The sequence below is a fragment of the Drosophila grimshawi genome, unplaced genomic scaffold (assembly GCF_018153295.1).
Source record: "Drosophila grimshawi isolate 15287-2541.00 unplaced genomic scaffold, ASM1815329v1 contig_44, whole genome shotgun sequence".
Classification (NCBI taxonomy): Eukaryota; Metazoa; Arthropoda; class Insecta; order Diptera; family Drosophilidae; genus Drosophila; species Drosophila grimshawi.
In genome coordinates this window covers 22,758,683-22,783,548 of record NW_025063240.1, presented here as the reverse complement: position 1 = coordinate 22,783,548, position 24,866 = coordinate 22,758,683, and the positions used below count along the sequence as shown (strand labels likewise).

The 24,866-nt window shown below is 39.3% G+C and overlaps 4 protein-coding genes across 4 annotated transcripts in view; all 4 read right to left on the bottom strand.

Moving 5' to 3' along the window:
* Positions 1 to 2,633: 2,633 nt before the first annotated feature.
* LOC6558930 (ammonium transporter Rh type B) lies at positions 2,634 to 12,124 on the bottom strand. Its single transcript, XM_032742736.2, is given in 9 exon segments — positions 2,634 to 2,911; positions 2,973 to 3,066; positions 3,329 to 3,523; positions 4,161 to 4,351; positions 7,559 to 7,820; positions 8,157 to 8,322; positions 9,026 to 9,194; positions 11,659 to 11,764; positions 11,766 to 12,124. Coding segments are annotated over 9 exon segments (1,359 nt in total). The 5' UTR covers positions 11,838 to 12,124; the 3' UTR covers positions 2,634 to 2,807.
* A 5,562-nt stretch (positions 12,125 to 17,686) lies between these two features.
* On the bottom strand, positions 17,687 to 19,745 carry LOC6558983. Its single transcript, XM_001983195.3, has 3 exons — positions 19,627 to 19,745; positions 18,311 to 18,394; positions 17,687 to 18,242 (listed from the first exon to the last, which is right to left on the bottom strand). The coding sequence occupies exons 1-3, from the start codon at positions 19,670 to 19,672 to the stop codon at positions 17,887 to 17,889; spliced, it is 486 nt and encodes a 161-aa protein (XP_001983231.1). The 5' UTR covers positions 19,673 to 19,745; the 3' UTR covers positions 17,687 to 17,886.
* A 211-nt stretch (positions 19,746 to 19,956) lies between these two features.
* Positions 19,957 to 21,499, bottom strand: LOC6558993. The gene is made up of 2 exons (XM_032742922.1): positions 21,422 to 21,499; positions 19,957 to 21,250 (listed from the first exon to the last, which is right to left on the bottom strand). Exons 1-2 carry the CDS (start codon positions 21,497 to 21,499, stop codon positions 20,027 to 20,029), a joined length of 1,302 nt encoding a protein of 433 aa, XP_032598813.1. The 3' UTR covers positions 19,957 to 20,026.
* Positions 21,500 to 23,390: 1,891 nt separating this feature from the next.
* The window catches only part of LOC6558889 (dynein axonemal heavy chain 3), a 38,339-nt gene continuing 36,863 nt past the window's right edge, over positions 23,391 to 24,866 (bottom strand). The window contains exon 53 of the mRNA XM_001983197.2: positions 23,391 to 24,136. Coding sequence (XP_001983233.2) covers positions 23,813 to 24,136 — 324 coding nt within the window. The 3' untranslated portion in view covers positions 23,391 to 23,812. The remainder of the gene's footprint in view (positions 24,137 to 24,866) is intronic.

Genomic DNA, 24,866 nt, shown 5'->3' with positions numbered 1-24,866 from the left:
AATCATTAATTTTGCAAGTGCGCTGCTCAGCCACGTGCCAGGACAAAGGACGAGGGATGAGGGACGGTGCTGCCTGCTCGCTAAGACATTAAGACGAGGGGGTGCGGTGGGGTGGTACGCCCGTTTCGCCGGACCGTAAACAAAGACGGCACAAAATGTCAACGTCACCGGAAACAACACCCAAAAAATTACTGTTGCAAAATGCTGTTGCAGTTTCCGTTGCTGAGCTTTTGCGAGCTTCCTGCAACTGCCTGCAACAAATTCCACAACTTAACCTCCACCTTCTCTCTCCCTCTCTCTCTCTCTCTCTCTCTCTCTCTCTCTCTCTCCTTCTGTCTCTTTCTAACAACTATGTATGTTCAACAATTTGTTGCCGTAGACAATTCAGAGACAGAGTCAGAGTCAATGTCGGGCCAGAGTTGTCAACGCTGTTTAAAGTTGCCTTAATTGCAGTTGTTGCTGCTGCTATTGCTGCTCTTTTTATGGCTGTCGTGTTGTTAAAGTTGCACATGCATAAAATATGCTGCATACTTTGTGGCACAACAACAACAACTACAATAAAAGGGTTGCCACTCGGCCAGCTGGCGTTGCCACCCTGTCCTTGTTGCTGTTGCTGTGGCTGCTGTCTTTCATACTGTTAATTATTATAGACGTGTGAGAACGTCCAACTGTCTGTTCTGTCTGCGTAGAGATGGCAACCACATGCAATAAAACAGCACTTAGACATCGACACACACACTCGCACAGCCAATCGCCACACACACACACACACACACTCAGAGAGACGTAGTCTGGTCCGTTTCGAACCATTGCCTTCTTTGGCAAAATAGTCAAACGGCGCACCGGGGAATACTTTGCCAAATTGCACTATCCTACCAGTCTAACCAGTCTCTTCCAATCCCCCCCGTTTCACTTCCCCTTTCCACTTCCCTTTCCACTTCCAATTCCGTTTCCAATGCTCGCTCCTTGGCATCGTTGGCCACTCATTTGACTGCTCGCTTTTGTCGTCCTTTCATCTCGCTCGACCAAATAGTTTTTGCTAATAGTCGGCCCAACACGTGTTCTCCCTATCAACGTCTATACACACACCCATATATACATATACAAATGTGTATTTAAATTAAGTCTTTCGGCTTTAAATTGAGTACTTAAATATATACGAAAATAAGCAAAAATGCGCGAGGCGAGAGAGCTCGGCGAGGCTGATAACCACATTGTAATTTCTAATTAATTTAAGTCTAAATCGCTTTATAAAGTATAAAGCTGCCCTGCCCATAGCTGGCTACGGCCTTGCCATGAAAACAGCTGTTGGTTCAATACAAAATTACGCTTTGGTTAACCAAATCTGTGTTTCTTTTAAGATCTAAGCTTTTAAGTATATCCGTTTTTAAAGTGTATAAATAAACTGTCAAGGTATCTTTTATATCAATTGGAAGTCTATATTTTAACAATTGAGTAATTCAGTGCTATCGTAAATTGATTAATATCGATATACTCGATCTCTTTGCACTTATCGATCAATTTAAATAAAATTGAGGTGTCTAAAATAAACGAGATTAGCTTGTGCATATAAACTAACAAGACAGAATACATATATTGTTATTATTAAAGACCACTTCATCGATGTGTTTCACACTTCAACACTAACTTGTAGTACACTCTTTTAACTTATTCGACAACATTTTATCTTGGCGCGATTCTATATATATTTATATAGATATTCTGTTTTAATTTTGAACCCAACCCTAGCTTCCTACCCTCCTTCCCAACTTTGCCTGTTGCTGCCAATCAAATTTGATGTTCGACCTTTTTTTGTTTTCGCCACGCTCGAATTACGTCTAAGAACTTGGCCAACAGCTTAATGTAATGCAGTCAAGACAAGGGCGTGGTAAGGGATGAGAGGGAGTGCACCTGCATTTAAAAAACATTATCGAGTTTTTGCCTTTGTTGTTGTAGTATTTTATTTAGCAGGTGCGCTAATCTCCGGCTTAGCTGTCGCCCGGAACCGAGCAAGTGTCTTGGCTAAAAGTCAGCTAATTAGTTGACACTTTGTCTTGGGCCACTTAATTAGCCCCAACCAAGCCCCCCCACTCCTTCGCTTTCCCCTTAGTGCAGCACACCCCGCACATACAAATTGTTGGCGGGCACAATTGCATTCCAGTTGCGTAACAAAAATGGGCGCCAATTAAAGTTGGCTCCAACATTTGCCGGCTCAAAGTTGGCGCCAGCCAAAAGTTCATGTGGCATATATAAACTTTTTTTATTTTGGCGTGGCATGATTTCAATTCCATTAAAATAAGCGAGTGCAGTCAGAAAAAAGAGGGATAGAGAAATAGTTGTCACAAATTAAAATATTTATCATTGCTAATACAATTTACATGCGTAAGTTTTTTTTATTCAGATTTTGTTCGTTTTCTATTTTAGCGCTAATTAAATGTGTAAATTTTTCGTTTGTCAACTTTTTAATTGAATGCGACACAAATGTCAGAAAAAAAAAATTAAGTGAAACAAGTTGTCAGTTGTCGATTAGGGGCTTTACAACAAAAGCTCTTCAGTAAATTTGAGTTCACTGCAAAAGAGGCAAATAAATCAAATAATAATCAGAATAGTCTACAAACTAGTCAAACAATGTGTGCAGGCAAACATGGCAAATAGAACAGAATATAATAATAAAAACGATTACAATACAATACAATAGTAATAATGATATAATATTTAAGCAAGACATATTCGAAACGTTCTGTGTGGATGTTTATGTGTGTGTTGTACAGTAAAGTGAAGACAAGGACAGTGAATCGGGCACTCAACTATTCCTCTTTGTTCTCCACGGCGGGCACCTCCCAATACTGCTCATCCTGATGCTGTTCATCCTTTTGCAGATTTCGGAAATTGACATACTTCAGCACAGCACCTGCAAAGATTCAACAAACTAAGTGAATGCTACTGGTTCTAATAAGGAATGCGAGACTCACCCGTTAAAATGCCGCCTCCAATGGCGATGACCAGCGTCAGTGCAATGCCAAACAATTGATAGCCAGCCTGTGTGCTCGCATTGCGTCCCAATCCCTGCAAGAGTTGCTCATTAGATTAATATATACAATTACACTCAGAAAAAATTTTGAAAAACGGAAAGATTCTCCATTTTTATAAATATAATTTGATATTAATATATTTTTTTTTGTAAACCCAAGTTTTTAGAAATCCACAAACACGTATTTTGGTAATATACTTTCTGAATAATATTGTGACCAATCATTGGCAGCAAAAGTGGAGCCATTTACTAAAATTTCAAGAAATTGTTTAATGGTTGCACAGTTTGCAAACTTACACCCATTATTTTGGTATCTGTGCTATTGCTGCCCACCATGGCTGGGAATATGTCCTGCAGATCCGATTGATAATTCTCTAGAGTGACCAATGAGGCAACAACGGCTGAGGCAATGGCCGAGACTAAGGCGGGCATTCCGTGCAAATTGTGTACGCCACAAGTGTCATGAAGACGGAGACTGCTAGTCATCCAGGGCTGTAAATAGTAATTAGTATTAAATAGGGATATAAAGTAAATTTAATATAAAGTAAATTATAAATTTCTCTCTCTCCCTATCTATCTGCTGTTGCCTCAAGTGTTAGACTAGCTAATACACTGTTTTATAAAAAGTTGGTTTTGCTTAAAGTACTTTCTTCAATATAAAAATACGTTTCAGCAAGTTATAATGAACTATATTTCTGATAGGATCGAAGGTGCCTCCTTTTGCCCTTGAACAACTTCATTATACCCTTAATGCCCTTTTTTAATGAGAGTGTGTAAATTTATTTACAACTACGCAGGTGAATTTAGACTCATCCTGCACCACTCGGAAGTCGTCGTCGTGTCCGCCAAAGGGGCAGACCAACTTTACTCATTAGCGTCAAAATTTTTGCTAGGCGCACTAATTAAAACGCAGCGCGTCCAGAGTGTGCAAAGTTGGACACAGGTGCTACGCCTCATCCGCACAGACTCCTAACTGCAACTCAGACTCGGTCCATTTGAATGGAGGGACGTTTGTGTGTTTTTTTTTTTTTTTGGGTTTGGATTAGCCACACAGGACTCGTTCGCCAGGATGTTGGTCCATTAGTGTGCACCAAGAGGGGGGAGGTGGTGGTGTAGTTGTTGAACTTACGGTTAAATAGCGATAGCCGAGCACCGAAATCGTGCCGGCGATAATGCCAATTAGGACAGCGCCATGCGCTCCGAGCAGCAAGTTGCAAACGGTGCCAACGGCAACGCCGCCGGCCAACGTCGAATTCTGCACGTGCACCATATCCAATTTATTATCATGGCTGACAAGCGCCGATACAACAAAGGTGGTCACTGCAAAAAAAACCAAGAAAAAAATATAGAAACACAAATCTACAACACACAAAAATCAATAGCAGCAGAGTTTTTTTTCTTTGTTATATATTCTATTAATTATTTTTATTTCATTCATCTATTTTTTTTTTTATTATATTTAACTATTTGTTTTCTCATCAAGTTTAAGATTCTCACGGCTTTTGGGTGCCCAAATATCCAATATCGATCATTGGCATCGATGTTTGGTTAATATTTTGGCACTTAACTATACTTATTTATAATTGAGAGGCAATTATACTTCAAGTACTCCTTCTAGTTATGTTTTAAAATATCAGCAATTCTGTTTTGCATATTGCATAAATTAGTTTTATCTTTTAAAGCTTACCTATTATTATTTCATTTTTGTTAATCTAACAATCGAAAAGCTTGCCTCTTATTGAAAATTATAAAAACTAGAAGGAAGCAGGTATGACAGTAAATGTGGCTAAGTCTTGGATTGTTCATTGAACATATACATATATGGGAATAATGGAATTGAGTAAGAATATTGCGTAGCAGAAAATAATGCATCAGTTGGTTTGCAAATAGCAATCACTGTCTGTAAATCATCCAAGCGAAAGCCAAATGGGATTCACACAGTATCCACAACCGCAGATCATAAACACAAAACTAATAAAAATGTAAACAAGCCAAGTGCTCTACTGTCCCGCTGTATTGTGTTGGGTTTATTATGCGGGCAAAAAAGCATAAATCTAGGCGAAAATAACACTAAATACTTACAAAATCTCCATTTTATGGTGCAACATATGTTGCAGCAATAATAATTTGCATAAATTAGTTAATACGCAGCTACGCTCGGTTTCTGTGGCAAATCACAACTGGAAGTGGAACCCACAACAATTTCTAAAAACAGCTTTTGACATTGTGTCCAGGCACAGGCTCAAATTCTGGCTTAAAAATCAATTAAACTGTATTTTTTTACAACCAGAGGGAGTTAAAGCAAAGCCAAGCCAAAAGCAGCCGAGATTTTGAGGGGCGTCAGCTGTTTCGAGCTGGCTGTTGTTGTTCTTGCTGTTGTTCTTATTGTTGTTGTTGTTGCACATTTAACAATTTAAATTAACGCCAATGGTGTCACTTGTGTGTGTGACTATAAAATGTGTTTTGTGCTTAACGTTGTTGCCCCTCCCCCTACACACCTCCCAGCCATCCCCTTCTCAATACGGGCAATGGCCACAAGGACACTGACCAGGACCAGGACGAGGCTCGTTTCGAACTTGGTGTGAAAACAGCAACAACAACAAAAACAGCAACTACAACTGGGGCGTATTTTGGACACCATCGTCGTCTGCTTTCTATGCATGTCGCACCCGCATCTGCACAACAAGCCAGGAGCGGAGCAGGGGATTAGAAGAGGGCAGGCGCGGCTAGTTGAAGACACCCCTGGATCCGCCTCTAATTTCAGCATTGAACTGAATCCCAGCTTTAGTTTAATTAAGGCAACACAACAAGGCAGACCAGTGCTGGCCCAAAGCGAGTCGAGCTCCACGTTGACTCAACTAATCGCACATCCTTCCGCATAAAATGTCTCCCTATCTTAATACCTCCTGAAAGTGGGGCATATTGCTTAGCGAGTGCAATTTGTCTAAATTTCTGTTTGATTTATGCTTAATTAAAGCTAGAAAGATCATATTTCAACGTGCTCTATGTCATAACCTGAGTTTGCTAAAGATTTTGAAAACAACAGAGTTTTTCCTACAAGAACTCAATTTTCAACCGAAAGTTTCTTAATGGAGAAAGGCGATTCTCATTACAATAATTTTCCCACATTAGTAGAAACTAGTCTACAAATCTTAGCCCCATAAAATATCATAATTCTAGAACAAAAAAAATAGATAGATGCAGATCTATTTCATACAGCCATAACTTTCTCAAAACTCAATCGATTTTCAAAAGCAAGGGAGTTTTGATCATGGCGCTATATCTAGAACAGTACTACACTTAAAATATAAATTGTGAACAGGGTTTTAAATTGGTTATGTTTATAAAAGTTTTAATTTGAAGGTCTCTTTGGATAAGTGCTCTCCTTACAAATCGATTATTTTCTACAATAACCTTTATTGTGGTGATTGATGTATGCACTAATTGTTATAAAGTAATGTTAATATAATAATTAAAGTATTTAATATATGTGTTGGTCATTTCTGTGAATTACTGTAGGGTATTTGCAACTCGATCACTCTCTGCAAAAGATCCCTTGCTCTAATTTTAATTGTTGTTCGAATTCGATTAAATGTAAAATGATTTTCCCATAAAAGTATATAACAAACACATGCCACAGCTCTCACATGTGTATTGACAAGCTCATACCTCAAACTACCACAGGGTATTCGCTAGTCGTTTACATTCCCACACCCTTCGTGCTTTTCTATTGCGCTATTTTAGGTGATGGCTTTAATATCATGGCCCAGTCTCTCTGGCCACAGACGCCCCAGTGTCGCCGCTGCCGAGCAGAGCCACAATTTTAGTACCACAACCAGACCTGTACCCCGCTTCCCCTTTCCGATCCACCCTGCACCAGACTACGCCTCTTAACCAGTCCCTGTTTGCCGCTTGCAGTTTGGCTTATCTCAGCTGCCTGTTTTTGTTGTTGTAGTCATTGCCTTGGCGCCCTTTGTATACATTTAATTTGTGTTTTGTTATTTACATTAACCGAGCAAGCGAGGCAACTGCACAGACTGTCCCATGCCACCTCTCCCCCTCACCACTGTACACCACGCCCCCTCTCTCTATCTATCTCTCACTGGCCTGGTCTATGTGCAAATGGTAGACTTGTCTTGTTGGGTTGTTTTTGCTTTTAGCACATGTAGAAACATGGCCATGGTCAGAACACACAGTTGACCCAAACACACACACATAGATACAGCTTAATGTTGGACAGGCTGCTCCTGCCCCTGCTCCTGTTTCAGCTCCGGCTCGGTTTTTATGTGTGCTACGTGCTTAAAATAAATTTTCAAATGTGTTAACGAAACTATTTGACATTTAATTAGTTTGTGAGTTGCATGCATAAGGAACTCAAAAACCAGGAGCAACCAGCAGCAGTTGCTCCGTATTCAATCCTTATTTAATAGATGAGTCCACATTACAATTAACGCTGTGCCGCAACCCTGGCATTTAAGGGCTGCACTCCAAGCCCAAGCTAATTGCCTTCGCTTTGACGTGACTCACCTGTTGCCGCCGCTAATGATAGAAACGTGTTCAAGATTGCCCGTTCGCCGCCGGCGCCATCGGCCAGCACCGAGTTGAAGCTGGGCCAGTAGACCCACAGAAAGGTGGTGCCGATCATTGCGAATATGTCCGACGTATAGTTGGCTCCCTCATGCTTACCAGCCTCATTCTGGTCACTCGCCGGACGCAGCATTAGAGCCACAGCCAGGCCAAAGTAAGCGCCGAAAGCGTGCACCGTGATGGAACCACCACAATCGCAGATCTGTTTGCATTTGAGAAAGGAATTTGGGTTTGGGTTATGTGAAGTGATAGATACTCTTTTAAATACTCCCAATATTTATATCCCAGGAGAGGGTTTTAAAGCTGTGTCACAAATGGTGTGACCTATTGAAGGAAACAGCTTTGAGAGGCTAAGCAATTTTCTATAATGATCAGCTAATTTACCAAAAAATGAGTTCTCTTATAAAAATCATGACTGTTTATAACATATCTTAACTAAATGCTAAACAAATAACTTCTCCACACCTTTATCATTAGCAGACTATCCTTATTAAAAGGCTCTCCTCTTTTAGAGAATTTAATTAGCGGTTTAACTTACGCTTAAAATATTTAATGCCAAATATTCATTGGCTGCGAACAGAGCGATCTCAAAAATGGACATGCAAAGCAATTGAATAGGAGTAGTCCTGCCCAGAAGGGCTCCCATGCTGATTAGTGGCACAGCGGCTGCAATGTCCGCATCAATGATGCTCTCCAGCGATAGACTGCAAATAGAAGCGAGAAGCACAGATTGAATAAGTGTGAGCACAATCCGATTAGAAAGCAGCAAATGCAGCATAGAAAGCAACACTCTTTAAAACTTGAGTAGTCTGTTTGTTTTTTTGTGCTGCGCCCACTTAGTGTAAGTAGTTGAGTCGAGTATACTCCACATCCCCTTACTCTGCAGCCCCCTCATCACTTTTCGTTTCTTATCCTGCTATTGGAGTTAAAGTAATTGATGAATTCATTAAAACTTGAGTGTATTTTTTCTTAAACTTATTTGTTTGGGCAATGCTCTGGTCTCTGAGTGAGTGTGCAGGATTTATCTGAGTGTGTAGAAAACTATACCTGAAGTGTTGAGAATTGCTTAGCTTATTATGAAGAAAGTCTGTTTTTAGTCAAGTTTCTGCCTTTCTAAAATAATAAGTGTTTTTTCAAAGTTTATAAAGTGTTTTTTTTTATTTAATAATCGGCCTAAATTCTATTAAATCGCTATATTTTTCGAGCCAGTTGTTCCTAAATTTCTTAAATTTCAGCATCAGAAGATAGTCCTATATTGTCTTTTTTGATATTTGTATTATTAATAAGCATTTGTATTTTTTGAGAATTTACTAAATTATTTTTAAAAACAGTAAATACTTTATTTTTTTTTTTTATTGGCATTCAACATTTGTTTTTTTCTGTAGTTTGTTGTTTCTATTTCCTCACCTGATCTTGCCAGCTTCCATGTGCAGGAATCCCTTCATGAGGATGGACCACTGTACCACCAAAGCGGACATGAACAGAGTATAACCTGTGGCGCTGTAACCATATTTGCGCAGGAAGGTCATCAGGAAGCCAAAGCCAATGAATATCATAACCTGAATGTCCTGGAACTCTGCAAAGGTAAGAAGGGGAAGGAAGTGGGTTAAACTTGGGCAAAATAAAAGGATGTAAGGGGGTGTAAGGGGTGGCTCTTGCGTGTGTGTGAGGGGAAGGCACCTTGGCACGCTTATTAATTGAGTCAAGTCGTTTCAATTAGTTGCCCAATTGTCTGCTGCCAAAAGTCAATTGCATTCAGATTGATGTCACCAATATCGAGAGAGAGAAACAGACCCGGATACGCAGCTGTAACCGGGCTCGTGCCACGTATGTGTGTATGTGTGTGTGTGTGTGTGTGGGGGTGCAATTAGTGTGAAATACGGCTTAATTTATTTATTATGAATTGCAACAAGTTGTTTACAGACGCATTTGCATAAATTGAAATTAATGACTTTAATTATTCATTGGTGTGTGTGTGTGAGCGGCCTCGTTATGTGCCAGTCCCATTCCCATTCTCATTCCGTTCCGCTCCGCATTCGGTTTCTGGTTCGGTTTTCGCTTTTGGACTTGTCGCCTTTGGCAAAAAGTAATTAATGCAATTGCTGCCGCGGGACTTGCCAAACTATGCGAAAAATAACTTCATTTATTTATGAGCCGCCAACACTTGGCACACAAAACAGGGGCAGGGTTCAGGGAGGTTGGGGAGAGGCCATAGAGAACAAAAGTCTCAGGTTGAGTTTTGTGAATTGGATGGGGTAATAGCAGCAGCAGACCCAAAAGCTCTTTTAATATGTATTAACGGTAGCTTCTTTATATGTATAATGAAGTTGTGGAAGAGTATTTAACAGGCAGAAGAAAGCATATACAACCGCATAAGGGATATATATGCCTGATCACCATCAATATTTGACTGTCTGTCTGTATGAACTTGTCGATATCAGAAAACATTGATCAACTTTAAAAATTGCATTAAGATTGTATAAAATCCATAGATTTTCTCAATCAAATTTGCTATTGCACAAACTACCATGAGCAAGCCTATCATCTATTTATTAGGGTATCTGCTAGCCGAGCTCTCTCGACTGTATCATTTTGACGTATTTTCAGCTACGTTTGGGCTTATGTTCCATTTAGGCGTACATAATTATATTCTGAAATCAATAAATCTCGCCTTTGCCTCTCTATATATCTCTCTATCTCTGTTTATCCCGTCTTCTCCGACTCTCTCTCTCTCTCTCTCTCTCTCTCTCTCTCTCTCTCTCTCTCTCTCTCTCTATCTCTCTTTGTTCGTCTTATTTGATGACACATCAAGTCACGCACTTATAAGCTTGTAAAATCAATTGAGTCAGTCGATTGAAAAGGATCATAAATGCTTATCAGTTGTAGATGTCACGCAATCTCATCAAGACATGTGACGATGATATTCACTCTCCTCATACCCCCCTTTACCTCTTGACTGACAGTTACCCAACCGATATCAAAGTTCGTGTCACAGTCACCGAAATAATGACAATATCGTGGGCAGGTTGCCTGCTGACCGACTGTCAGTTAGTTGGTCAGTTTATCAGTCAAATGGTGATGGGCTTTCCCCGTTCAGTCAGGCTGCTTGTCAGTTAGACGTGTTGATTACATCAAATAATCCATCCCCCTGACTAAAAAAAGCCCGTCTATTTATAGTCAGAATGGTAAAAAAATATTTCATTTAATTAATTAATGTAATAGCAAGTTTAAATATGATGCATTTTAAGCAATATTTGTTCATTGATTTTATTATTTATTTTTATAATGGCTGTTTACATTGATAAAAAAGTTTGTAAACATATACCGTTGCCTTATTGACTTATTTTTAATAAAGTTTTGTTCGCATATTTGTTTTCCTTTTAAAAAACTGGTCGATGTTTGCTATAAACATTATTATAAATATCTACTATATAAATATATATTATTATAAATATTTATAACAAACAACCATTAAGTTTCTGCCAATCAAACAAGAAGGGTGTCTTTAGTCTGTCTCTTGGGATTAGTAAAGCTTTCGATTTATTTACAGCTAATAATAAGTTGATAAACACTTTTGATTGTTTTATTGCCTTTAACTTATGTTTCTTTATTTTAAGAATTTTTTAAGTAGTTGCATAACATTTTAATACCAGGCAACTTAAATTATTTGACAAAGGCACATACTCGGTATCTCCCAGTCGCTCACTCGTGCCTATAAAAGCTGTTGATTGACTTAGGGCGAATCAAATATATTTAAAAATTTTTCACGGCCTCTTTGACTTTTTTCCATTTGTTTGTTAATATTTTTAAAATACACACACACATACAGGGTATCTGCCTGTCGTTCACTCTCGACTAGCACTCACTTGATTTAGCAACAGTCTTGGTCACATTATGTGACAATTTAAAGCGCACCAACTGATTTTAGAAGCAACAATGACAAAAGTTGCACAAAAATACAGGAAGGGGGAGGGAATGGGTTAAAGGGGATGGAGGCGGGGCAAGTGCAGGAAGAGCAATAGGAAATTATAGCTACTCACGCGGATATTTTGAAACGTGTTCGTTTGCTGATCCGTCGCCTTGGGCTGTGGCATAGACGAGGGGCGCGGGAAGAGCAGACTTTTCGTAACGCACGAAAAGCCAGAAAAAGTGCCAGGAAAATGATTTGCACAATCATCAGGCAAACGTAGCCCGACACTTTGCCCGTCGGCGTATGCATTGTGAAGCAGCTGAATTAGAAGAATGAACAAAAAAAGGAGTTCTCCGGGAGTCCAAGTCGGAGTTGGTGCAGCCAAATCCTTGACGTGGTCCGTGGAGCACGCGTGGAATTATAAGCTAGAAGGTGCCACAGACAGAGGAAGTTCGTCTCTATTTTTAGCTGTTTGTCTCTCTTTTTCTACTTTGATGTGCGTAAATATTTGTGCACTTTTAAGTTTGACACACACACACTCTCACACACACGCGAAAGGGAGTTTGATGGCACGTTCAACAATAACGATCTGTTGCCGCTGAGCGCAATGCTCGAACTGATGCCCAACGCCAACTGCGAGCAACGTAAGTAGAAAAGCTCAACGACAACGGGGCGTATGTGCGATGTGCTCTATATCAACAACAACAACAACAAAGACAACGACGATTTTTTATTCGCATGATATGTGTGTGTGTGTGCAACTATTTGATTTAATTTGCCTGCTGCTCTGCTGCTGAATTATTGAGCACTGAATTTCCCCCAACAGCAAACATTTTACCATTTTACATTCTGCAGCTCGTCTGCGGCATGCGGCATGCGGCATGCGGAATGCTTGGCCACCTACCTATTTTATTCAAATTGTTTTGTTTTAGTGATATTCTAATTTCAATTTGAAAATCGTTGCACTGAGGGAAAAAAATTGTAATGCATTTTCAGATCGGTTTATTACTCAGAAAGTATATTTCTGAAAGGAAATAATTCTGAATTCTAGGTTTTATTTACCTTCAATTTTCAAAGAGTTTTTTTTATTTGTACATTCCATTCAATATGATTTTTGTTACTTATATTATAATTAAAAATGAATATCGTAAGATTTCACATCTACACTCATTTTAGATAGTTTATAAATTCATATAATTTATGATTCAAACTCAGCGCAAGTCTAATATAAAAGTCGGGGGAGACTATAGTATTACTTCTTATTGAATTTCAGAATATATTTAAAAAAAATAATCGTATTACTTTCCATTCTTCTTTAAATATATGTCTTAATAAAATGTTTCTCACAAAGAAGAAAGAGGGTTTTTCGAATATTAAAAATAATTTCCGTATATTTAGAAATTATTTCTTAAACCAGAATTTGTTTTCTGTATTGAAAAATTTTCTCTTGTCCCGTCTTCCTTAGAAGTTTCTATATCATTTCTAAAAACCAGAATATTTTTCTAGTTTTCAGGACGGTTTTCATTATGGCGAGATTTTCTAAATTTCTGGGTGATTTTTTTGCTGAGTGTACTGAACGTATTGATTACTTGCAGCTATTACTATTTGATGTGACGTGCAACCTGCAATCTGAAACTGATTAAAGTATATAATTATATTTTGATTGCTGTCGCCGATGGACAAGAATTTATTTGACCGGTTAAGCGACACACCAAAACACTTGCTTATCTACAACTATATATATATATATATATATATATATATATATAAATATATACATATATATATATATACGATACGAATAATCGCATTGTTGTCTTTGCCTTCTCGCCACAAATTAATTAGCACGCTGTCAACACCAATTGCCCCTAAAGTGCTTCCATAACTACAAGTGGAACAGCTGATCAGTAGCGGATCATGGGGTTATCTGCGCCCCGAACCACCCGCCACGCATATCACTTGCATGTGGATTTTGTAGACTCAGCCAACAATTGAGACTCATTAACAGTTTTTAGTAGTTTAGTGCGAAATTAATGGGCACAACAAGTAACGACTCTCACATCTATGCAAAAAGCCGACAAGCTCATATTGTTTGAGCTTCAGTTTTGAGTATATCGAAATTCATGAAAATAACCGAAAATATCTGACAACCCCGCAAGCTAGCTAATCTTAAATACAACTTTGAAGCACCTTAACCTATGTCCAAACATTCTCTGCTTAATTGGGCTGGGTCTAGATGAGATAAGCAACTTAAATTGTGATTACTCTCTCTCTCTTTCTCTCCCTATCTCTCTCTCTCCCCCCAAACATCACTATCTTCTCTTTTTACAGTTTTTATATGTAGATTTCCACCTCGTTATCTACTCCAAGATGAGATTATTTTTGTCCGCAGAACCCATAGAAATGTGACATGAAATTGTGCAAGAGTGTGGAGCCAGCAGGAGAGAACAGTTACCACAACATAAAGTATATATATTCTCGATCACCATCAATCAATGAACCCGAAATCATACCTTAGGCAACTCAAGCTTCTCTCATTTTATCGATAACTGCAACTGATTTGCGACGGCAATAAAAGGTACAATTGTAAAGATATTCCCTTCTAATTGATATATATTATAGTTGGATATATTATTGATCGACTGTAGAAATTTTATTAACATCGGACAAGAAAAATTGAACAAACTACCATCAGCAATTCTTTAGAGTATCTCCCAGTCACGCACTCTCGGCTAAAGAGCAGTTTCACTTGTTGATATAACAAAGTGTTGCTAGAAGCTTTTATCTCTATATTTCTCACTTGTTTTTACCGATTTTAAACTGATATTTTTAGACACAGCTCTCTTGTTAACAGAAGCTGTTGGATGTTAAACTACATTACTATCTAATCAGTTAGTTTTCTTCAAATTTGTTTTCATATATGACCGTAATGAAAATCAACAGCGTTTTTGTTAATTGCCAAACAAATTATCATACCAAATTCATAAGTGAACGCAACCCAACAACAAAAAATATGCGAACTTTGAGGTTGCTGCTGCTACTGCTCCTATTGAGGCGTATGATTGATATTTATTTTTTTAGCAAACACAAGCACCTGTGTTAAAATTGAAATTCTCATGGCACCACGACAACAAAAAGAAGGCCAACCAAAGCAGAGTAGAGGAAAAGCAAAACCCAGGAAACCGACATAAGAAAATGTGTGAAGTTGGCGCAAAAACCGCAAATGTTGCCAGGCACGCGCTGGTAAACGCTTTCAGATCTGTGCAACCGACAACAACAACAACAAGAACAGCAGATAAAAAAAGAGAGAAAAGTAAAAGGGAAGTGGCTGGGGCACTTTGTATGGCTGCTACACAGCTGCCGCCTACTCTATGCTACATACTCGGCAAAAATTTGCATCCGCAATCACTTTAAATGTTTCCGTTTGAATACGCAAATAAATCGAAAAGGATTTCCAATGAATGCTTATGAGTGTCTCTTCCCCTTTGCCACTTTCCACGTGCCCCAGCCTCAAGACCCTCGTTAATGTTGTTGTTTACAACAAGTGTACATGGCTAAATCCGGGTCAAACAAAGCACAACAAACAACAAAAAAGAAAAGAAAATATTGATAACATTGTAAAATAGCTGCCAAACTGTCAGCTGCTTTCTGCTTGCATCTTGCAAGTTTCTCTTTTCTCCACTCTTGAACTCCATCCAAGTTGTGGTCAAGCTGAAATATATATGTGTGTATATGTATATGTATATGTATATGTATTCATGTACGTATACATGCTTTGAGCTTAAGCTGAGCCATAAATAAATATGAGCGAGTGCTCTCACTCTTTGGGCCAACGGACAGACGAGCAGCAAAATGTTGACGATATGTTGATAAACTTTAACACCACGCACAACACACGACACAGCTCAACAGACACACACAAAAGCTGCCATACAGAGAAGGCACGTGTGCTCAGTTTTCATTTCTGCTAAATATCTGCTTTTTTTCAATGGATAAATTGTATTTTTAATCCACGAACCCTAAAAACAGCTACAATTTTTGTAAGAGTGAGGAAAAATCTTTGGATATATATATACTTTATACAAACTTTATACATACTTTTTTGATCATCATCAACATCCAAGTCGATTTAGCCATATCCGTCTGTAATAGTTAGAGAATACAAGCTCTCTTTTACTGACATTATGCTTAGCTATGCTGTTTTATTGAGAACTACTATCTACAATTATGCTTATCCTATCTATTACCTTATAGACTGCTTCTAATGAAATTCGACTTATAATTATATTTGATTAATAGAATTATTATCGTATATAGTCTTATTACGGTCACGAAAGTTTCCATTGTATTCTCTTCTCGATAAGAGTCCTCTTCCACTATCTTATCATTGTAAGATTAAACACAAAAAGTTCGTGTTTAAATACAAGAATTTGAAAAATCAAACACATATTCAATGTATAAGTGAAGACATTATTTAGAGTACTAGCTATCAATTATAAGAGATGAGCAACTTATGCTACTCTTTATCAAAATCCAAAATCCTAAGCGAAATTTATACAATATTCATTCTGAGCACATATTTTGGCTATTTCTTTAAAAATACGCTGCAACGTCTCCAACTAAAAAAACAAGGAAAAAGCAGCCATAATAAGAAGAGTAGCAACAACAACGACAACAAAAATATCGTCATCGTTTCTCCTGCAGGAGTATCCCGGCTTTTCTGTGGTTTTGTTATGCTAACCAAAGCATCCTTCAGTCGGCTAGCTGGCTGGCTGGCTGTCTTCCTGTCTGGCTGTCTTTGCCTGGCATTTGTATTGCCGGCTTTGCCCTCTTTTGGGTATATGTTTTGGGGAACTTGGCTCCGTTACACATATTTTGAACCGCTCCCTTTGGCCCCATCTCCCAGTGGGTGGGTTGCGCCTAAACGATTTGCTTTTTGTCTGTTTTGCGTCAATTTGAAATCCGCTTTGGTTATGCGGCTGCAGCGCCAGCTGCCCCTCCCAATTTCCCCCTCGTTGTTACGTTGCTGCGCCAAAGCTTTGCTCTGCGGCAATTGTTGGCATTTTACAGCTACTTGGCTCGCTGCTTGGCTACTTGGCTGCCATGACAGCGGCCTCCTCTCTTCTGGATATGCCAGCAGCCCCTGTTCCAGCTTCTACTCCAGCTTCAACTTCGGCTTCAGTTGTGGCTCTAGCTCAAGTGTCGTCGTCGCTGTGGGATTTATCAATTGCGTTTATAACAAATTTCGATTTGTCAGCACAAAGCGGCCAACTTACGCTTCGCAAGCCAAGTGCCATCAATATAACAGTGTAGATGTGCCACTGTTGCTGTTGCAGTTGCAGTTGCAGTCTTGACTAACAAAGGAGCCAAATGCAAAGGATTTGGAGTTGGCATTCCAGTGCTATTGAGCATAATAGATAAATAAGATTATGTATTTTATATATATTAATATATCTATTTCTATATAGCTAATAAAACCCAGCTCATATGCAAGCCATCCCCATCATAATTTAGTCAATAACAATTTGCCATAACCTAGCTAAGGTGTCAGCAGTGACTAGCTATCTATATATAATTCCAAGTGTAAGTCCAATATCTAAAGTTGATCGTATAGAGTCTTAGCTTAAGTACAACAGCTCTCAAAATTAATCATACAACTGATCAAATCCCAGCACATATGCAAACTAAAAGTCCAAAAATGTTGGCTACATCCCCGCCAAAGCGTCAGCACTGATTAGCTAGCTGGCTGGCTATTATTTACAATGTCGCTCAAAAGTCTGCTAGGAATTGGATAAAGTTTAGTGCAATTCTAGCAGCCGCCTTAAGTTATGCCACACACACTGAGCGGCACCCCAGACTCGATGGCGGTGAAGTTGAGTTAAGACCAGTTTCAGTTGACAAGCGAAATAAAAACAAAACAAATCACAACAACAAAAAAAAAGAGCAAAACGCGCCTCGATTAATAGTTAAGCAACTTTCAAACTGACTGCTTGGCGGCGTCGACACATGTGCTAAGATTTATGCATATACATCTATATTTAAAAAAAGACACCGATTGGAATACCAACTGGATCACAAAAAATGGACGCTGTTAAACAGCAATACCAATAACAATCTCTAGAAAAAAAGAACAAAAACAAAGCGCCAGCTTTTCGATATCGACGTGAAATTTACATTTTATTTGTAACAAAATAAAAGTTGTATTCGATTATTGATAAGAAGATAACGTCTAGAAGCCGAAGGGGCTTTTTTTTAAGTAGTTGCTTGGTGGACGTGGCATTTAAATTAAGTTATTGGTATCGGTTATGGCCAACTCAATGGCAATTCACAACTCAGCTGCTGGCCGACTTCCGCCTTTTTAGACAACGGATGTAGCATGTGAAGGCGGCACGGGCTGTACGCCGGGGTATTGTACGGCGGGCTGTACTCCGGGGTATTGTACGGCAGGCTGTACGGCGGGCTGTATGGTGGAATGTACATCGGATGCGTCATCAGGGTGTACGGCAGGCTGTACGGCGGGATGTACAGCTGGCTGTACGGGCTGCACATTGGTCGGTGTGGGATCATGGGTGGGTGCTGGCGTATAAGTACTAGCCGGTTCCGGCTCCTTGTCCAGGATGACCTTGTACAAGATGAAGTAAAGAGCAGCGCCCAGCAGCAGCTCAGCAACAGCCACGACCGTTACCACTGCCCACCCGGGAATGGCAAGTCCATCTATGGTTTAATTAAATTAAAAATTTTTTAAATTTCATTTCATCTTATTTTATTAATTTTGTACTTACTAAAGTATCTGCGTGTTAGAGTGCGTCGGCCGCGATTTACACGCCGCGTTGCTTCTGTTTCCTGCAAGCAGCATGCCAAAAGAACTGTAAGAGCCAAAAATAGAAGCCAATTATTTATTTAACACCTTGTGAGAAAAAACTAAAGAAAATAAAAATAACAATAAAATATGTGAAGATCGCGCTGTGTGTGGCCCATTAAACAAACAGAGCGGAACGTGGCAAGAACGGAACTCGGGCCAAAAACAAAAACGACGTTAATCATTAATCAAACAGAGATGATGAGAAGCAACGAGTTGCTTAAATATTAATAATTAATTATTAAGAACTACAAAGCCAAAGCTCAACAACAAAAGACAACAAAAGAGCAGTAAAAAAATGAAATAAAATAAAACAAAAAACAGAACTCGCGCGCGCTGCTATCGATGATAAATCAGGTAAGCACTTGAGCCATAGCTTAAGGGGTGGGTGAGGGGTCCGGAGTCATAGATTGAGTGGTTCAATATGATGGCATATTAACTGGTGCTATTGTTTCATTGCGGATGTCAGTTTCGATTATTATTACGCTTTTGTCTTGGCCGATTTTATTTATCTGGTTGATTTAGTTGACATTCGGCATTTGAAATTTTTTTTTCATATTTTTATTTTATTTTTTGTGTATCAATTGAATTATATGCGCTTCAGCAAATAAATCGCAAGGAATCCCACAGAGAGAGAGAGAGAGAGAGAGAGAGAGAGAGAGAGACCACAACACTAGCAACAACAACAACAACAACATTGGGCGACCGCTAACCGAAATCTAATTGTATTTTCCATATTTCAATAATTCATACGGTGAAATAATTATTGAGCTTAGGCCACATCCGGCATTTGTGAGACACGGCGCAAATCAAATATTTAACAAAAATTGAAATTGAAATAATATGAAAATAAACAAAAAACACAAAATGTATTAATTGAAATTATCTGGCAAAATAATAAAATGTTTGACTTTAATATTTAACATTGATAATAATAAATAAATAAAATATAATGTTAAAATTAAATGTTGACCTATTACTCATTACTGGCACAAACACAACGATGAGTAAGCCAGGCTAATCAGCAAGGCAACTACTGATAAGACACATTTTTGTAGAGTTTCCACTGTTTATGACACACACACACCCACTCAGTTTTGTTACTCATACGGCTTTTCTTTTCGATTTAATTCGAGTTTAGTCATTCAACATTTTTACACAATTTTTAGTCACTTTGTTGCATATTAAAATTATGCTCCTTGCCATACACTCTTCAACTGTTATAAGCATTAACTTTACCCAGACATATCAGAAAATAGGTGGAGCATTTCTTGGACAACTTCATTTTATTTTTTCGTTAAATTTTCGTATAGTTGCTTAATTTGTAGCGTTTACGTCGCTGACTGCAAATTGGAACTGAAAAAGTGTGCTCGATTTTTGCCGAGCCGCAGGTGCGAGTATCTTATCATATCATGTTGTAGATTAGATACGAAACTGGGCTGTGAGTTTGCGCAAAGCTAAAGATAAAAGACGGAATTGTTTTTGTTTTTTGTTTTACATGTTTTATTGTGTCAGTTTGTTTTTCTTTTCTTTTTCATTTTTTTGTACTCGAACTATTCATAACTCGTTCTCATTGACTAATACGCTTATGTGTGGGTACCTTTAGATCGGCTCAGATCCTCGGGCTGGTTGGAACTTTTTAGTGGCGACGGTACTTCAGGCGACGCACAGTCTTGTAACGGTAGCCATCATCGGCAACGACTGTCTGCTCAGCGGGCACATCGATCACGGCCTGCTCAACTGGGGGCAGGTATTCGGACGAGAGCTCGTTGACGTCACGACGACGACGACGGATCACACGGCGGACGGTCTTGTAACGGTAACCATCATCAGCAAGGACGGCGCTCTCCTGGGCAGGTGCCTCAATGGCGATTTCCTGGGTGGCCTCACCAACTGGGGGCAGATATTCGTTGGACAACTCGTTGACATCACGGCGACGACGACGGATCACACGACGGACAGTCTTGTAACGGTAGCCATCATCAGCAAGGACGGCGCTCTCCTGGGCAGGTGCCTCAATGGCGATTTCCTGGGTAGCCTCACCAACTGGGGGCAGATATTCGTTGGACAACTCGTTGACATCACGGCGACGACGACGGATCACACGACGGACAGTCTTGTAACGGTAGCCATCATCAGCAAGGACGGCGCTCTCCTGGGCAGGTGCCTCAATGGCGATTTCCTGGGTGGCCTCACCAACTGGGGGCAGATATTCGTTGGACAGCTCGTTGACATCACGACGGCGACGGATGACACGACGGACGGTCTTGTAACGATAACCATCATCGGCGAGAGCAGCGCTTTCCTGGACGGGAGCCTCAATAGCGATATCCTGGCTGACCTCAGCAACAGGGGGCAGATATTCGGGTGACAGCTCGCTGACATCACGACGGCGACGGATGACACGACGCACAGTTTTGTAACGATAGCCATCATCAGCCAGGGGAGTCTCGACAGCGATCTCCTGGGTGGCCTCACCAACAGGGGGCAGGTACTCGGACGAGAGCTCGTTGACGTCACGACGACGACGACGGATCACACGGCGAACGGTCTTGTAACGGTAACCATCATCAGCAAGGACGGCGCTCTCCTGAGCTGGAGCCTCAATGGCGACTTCCTGGGTAGCCTCACCAACTGGGGGCAGATATTCGTTGGACAGCTCGTTGACATCACGACGATGGCGCAGACGGAGGCGACGCACAGTCTTGTAGCGATAGCCATCATCGGCGAGCACACCCTGTTCAACGGGTGCGTCCACAGATTCGGCAAGTTCGATGTTATTGTCGACGGGCGGCAGATACTCGGTGGAGATGGATGTGGCCGCAGCAGCTGCGATCACAGCGAAAGCAATAACCAAGAATTTCTGTAAGAAGAACACAGTGGATAACAGATTTAGTCCTGTGTGTGCGAGTGTGTGTGTGTTGAACTCCAAGCGAGGCTGGCCAACTAACCATGTTCAAAGATGTGTTCCCAGACGATGCGTGTCTATATGAGATTAATCCAAATTTGATTCTGATTTCAAACCAGACCTTACCACACTATTTATACACGAAGAGTTTGCGAAAAAGTTCTCGCCGACAGCAGAAGCAGCAGCAGCAATCAGTACAGCCATTCACTTTAGAGACGAGACGAGTCGAGCCAATCCATAATGAAACCGGTTGCTCAGATGAGAGATATCCATGCGGCAACTACCGCATCATAGTCGAGTTGAGTAGAATGATCGACTCGTCGCTAGTCGCTCGACCGCCACATCTTCAATCTTCATTGATGGTCGGCATTAGCCGCGCTTAGTGGTTTGTCTTGTCTACTCTGATCTTGTCCAAAATGCTGTTGTCAAAAGTATATCTCAAGTTGTGCACATCGATTGTACTCTCGGCTCGGCTCGACTCAACTCGGCTCTATCTAGTCTAAAAAAAGCATACAACTAATAATACCAAATACATATTTAGAGCTAAGACAAAACGAAAGTCAACAATAGCAGCTCGAAGACGCGCCACATTTGTTCAAAAACTTTTACAAAAGCAAAAACTAAAAGCATGTAAGAATGCTAGAGAGACGGGAGTGCTCTACTGGCAGATACCCAGTCCAGCTGTTAAATAGATCATTTCTATTAAATTGTGTTAGCTGCTGTGTATGAAAATATGTATTTTGGCTAATAAAAAGCTCCGTTTTTTTTTTATAAGTTTTTAATGAAATATTTAGAGTTGATTGATAATATGTCTATAAAAAATATATTGGGTAATAAAATTATACACAAATTTGAAGGCCGTTAGAATTGCTATTGTCCATTGATTTATATCGATATAAGCAATAAGTTGCAGTTATCGATAAAATTAAATAAGCAAGGTAAACGAGAACTTTTATTCCAAATTTGTAGTCTCATCTGCCAAGAATATATATTTCTCAAGGGTTCGTAAATGCTTCCCGTGCTGCCTGTTACATACTTTTGCCAAACTTCATAATACCCTTTGTAACCATTTTGAATGGGTTGTCGGCTATAAAAAACATCACCATGTTAAAAGTGGCGGCCACGATTTTTGGATTGTTTGTCAGAATTAACAATGGTCGAGGGCTCTTTGCATTCTTCGCGTGTGCTTTGATAGTCGTCTCGATTATTTGTATCACATTCAGTATAAACTGAATGATGCTTTATTGCATATGAATAGCTTGCTGACTGGCTGACTGGCTGGCTGGGGTCAACTTTAACGATACAACGACCCAACCAAAGATCGATCGATAGATTTCAATGCTGCCTACACGCCTGGTAATTGCAAGCGGAAGTTGTCGTTGTTGTTCTCGTTGTTGTTGTCGTTAATATTGCTATTGTTGTTATCATCGTTAGATGGAGGCTTCTTCATTTTATCGACTGATGGACAGCTGCGCATCTTTTTTATTTATTAATTTATTTTTGTTGTTGATCAATTTTTGGCGACTCTCAATCAACGCTTAAGGCCAAGTTGCTGTGTGTGTTGAAAGTGAGTGCTGTGATGAACACGAGGTGTTGAGTGTTGCTATTTTCGGTTATGCCACATTAGGCTGACTATTAATAGACAGATGATATAATAGTTTCATTTGTCTGTTTTTGCATACTTCAATTTGAGTCGGCTTATATGCTTTTTAATTTAAATTTAAAGCTTGAGTTGCTCCAATTTATGCACAAAGCACACAATAAATCTTTTCAAATGTTTAGATAACCTGGCTAAAACGGACTATCAACATCATCATCAGATTATTATGTAGGCGTCTGTTATTGCTTAGAATGTATGGACAACACATTAGTTTAGATTGTTTTATAGTTTAGTGAAGCTCGGATTCAAATCGATCTCGCTCTCAGATCTCGTTTAAGGGGTTTTTTTTTCTAATGGGAAGACCTTGACTAAAAACTGTCTATTCTAAATTGATGTTATGCCTTGCAATGCATATTGTATCAAATATCTTTATATATGTTTTTATTTATATATCGTTAAATTTACAACCAGTTTGCATTGATGAAAACATGCTCCCGTTTCATTTTGTCATTTATTCATTTGTAAATGGCGCACATAAAAAATATATATACATGTATACAATCGGTATTCTGCATATTTAATTTATATATCTGGCAATCAACATCATCATCAAAATGCCACTCGACCCACTTCCCGTTGCCGCATTCTCCGAAATGGGCGAAAAAATAAATACATAGAATTGCAATTCGCTTTTGGCCATTTCCCCATTCGAGCACACAGCAAAAAAAATAATACAAAAATCGAAAGTATATCTGCATACACATATATATGTATATATGATATGTGTATAATGTGTGTATGATGATTCCATACAGTCCAGCAGTCCTCAATTTCAGTTCTCCATACCCATATTCGCCATAAAAGTCTCGTTGCGTGTTGTGGCTCATCCGGCGCGGCGGATGCCAACGGGTCAATATTCAATCATCCAGCTGACAGAGGCAGGCAGTGCCTCGATTAATCCAATGCATCGGTGTCTGGGAGCATCTCAGCTGCAGATACATCACAAAATTCGTCGAGTGCCCCGTGGTGGAAAGGATGCCTCGACGTTCGCTCGTCTTGTAAACGGGACAATCGTAAATTGCCATTGGCTCAGCACCGCCGCTGCCACGCTTCTGCTCATCAGGCAATCTTAACACCGGACGCAGATAGATTACGGGCAGAGTGTCGAACAAGATTTTGGAGTAAGATTCATCCACTTCTTTTGTCTTGCGATTCCAACGTGCACCCTCAATGAAAATGCCCTGCGAGAAACGCAAAGCAACTGTTTACAACATGGCTAATTATGATATGGGGGCAAATGGATGCAGCTCAATCTACATGTTAAGCTACTTCAAATAATAATAATTCAAAGAAGAAAGACTTATTAAATACTCAGAAATAAAATGAAAATGCTCTGCTAGAAACCTAAAGCAACTGTTTAAGGTCTGTCTTAAATGATATAAGACAAATGCGTGCAACTTAACATACAAAAAGAAAGATCTAAGTGTTAAAGTGTTATTCATTAATTCAAGGAAAAAATTAATATGCACTTAAGTCAAAAATCGCACTGAATTTGAGAAAATCATTAAACTATACGTATATTTATATTGTTTATTTAATTATTTCTGGATTGCAAGATTGGATATTTCTAAAATATGGAAAACATAAATCCAACATCCAGAGTATTTTTTTTTGGGTGTAAATTGTATTACACATAAAGATTTATTAGCAATAGAAAAAATTTCTAAATAATAAAAGATGCTTTCTTACTTAAATCAATTTTTTCTGGTATATCTAGAAATTATTTCTGAAAAAACGGAACATTTTTCTTATTTTCAAGACGATTTTAATTTTGGGGTAATTTTCTATATTATAGGGCGATTTTATCCTTAGTGTAGATTGAATAGAATTAAATTATAAACGGAAATTTCGGCTCTACAGAATTGACGTAAACACATTCTCTTTCTTACTTGTATGAACTTGGTCTCGTCA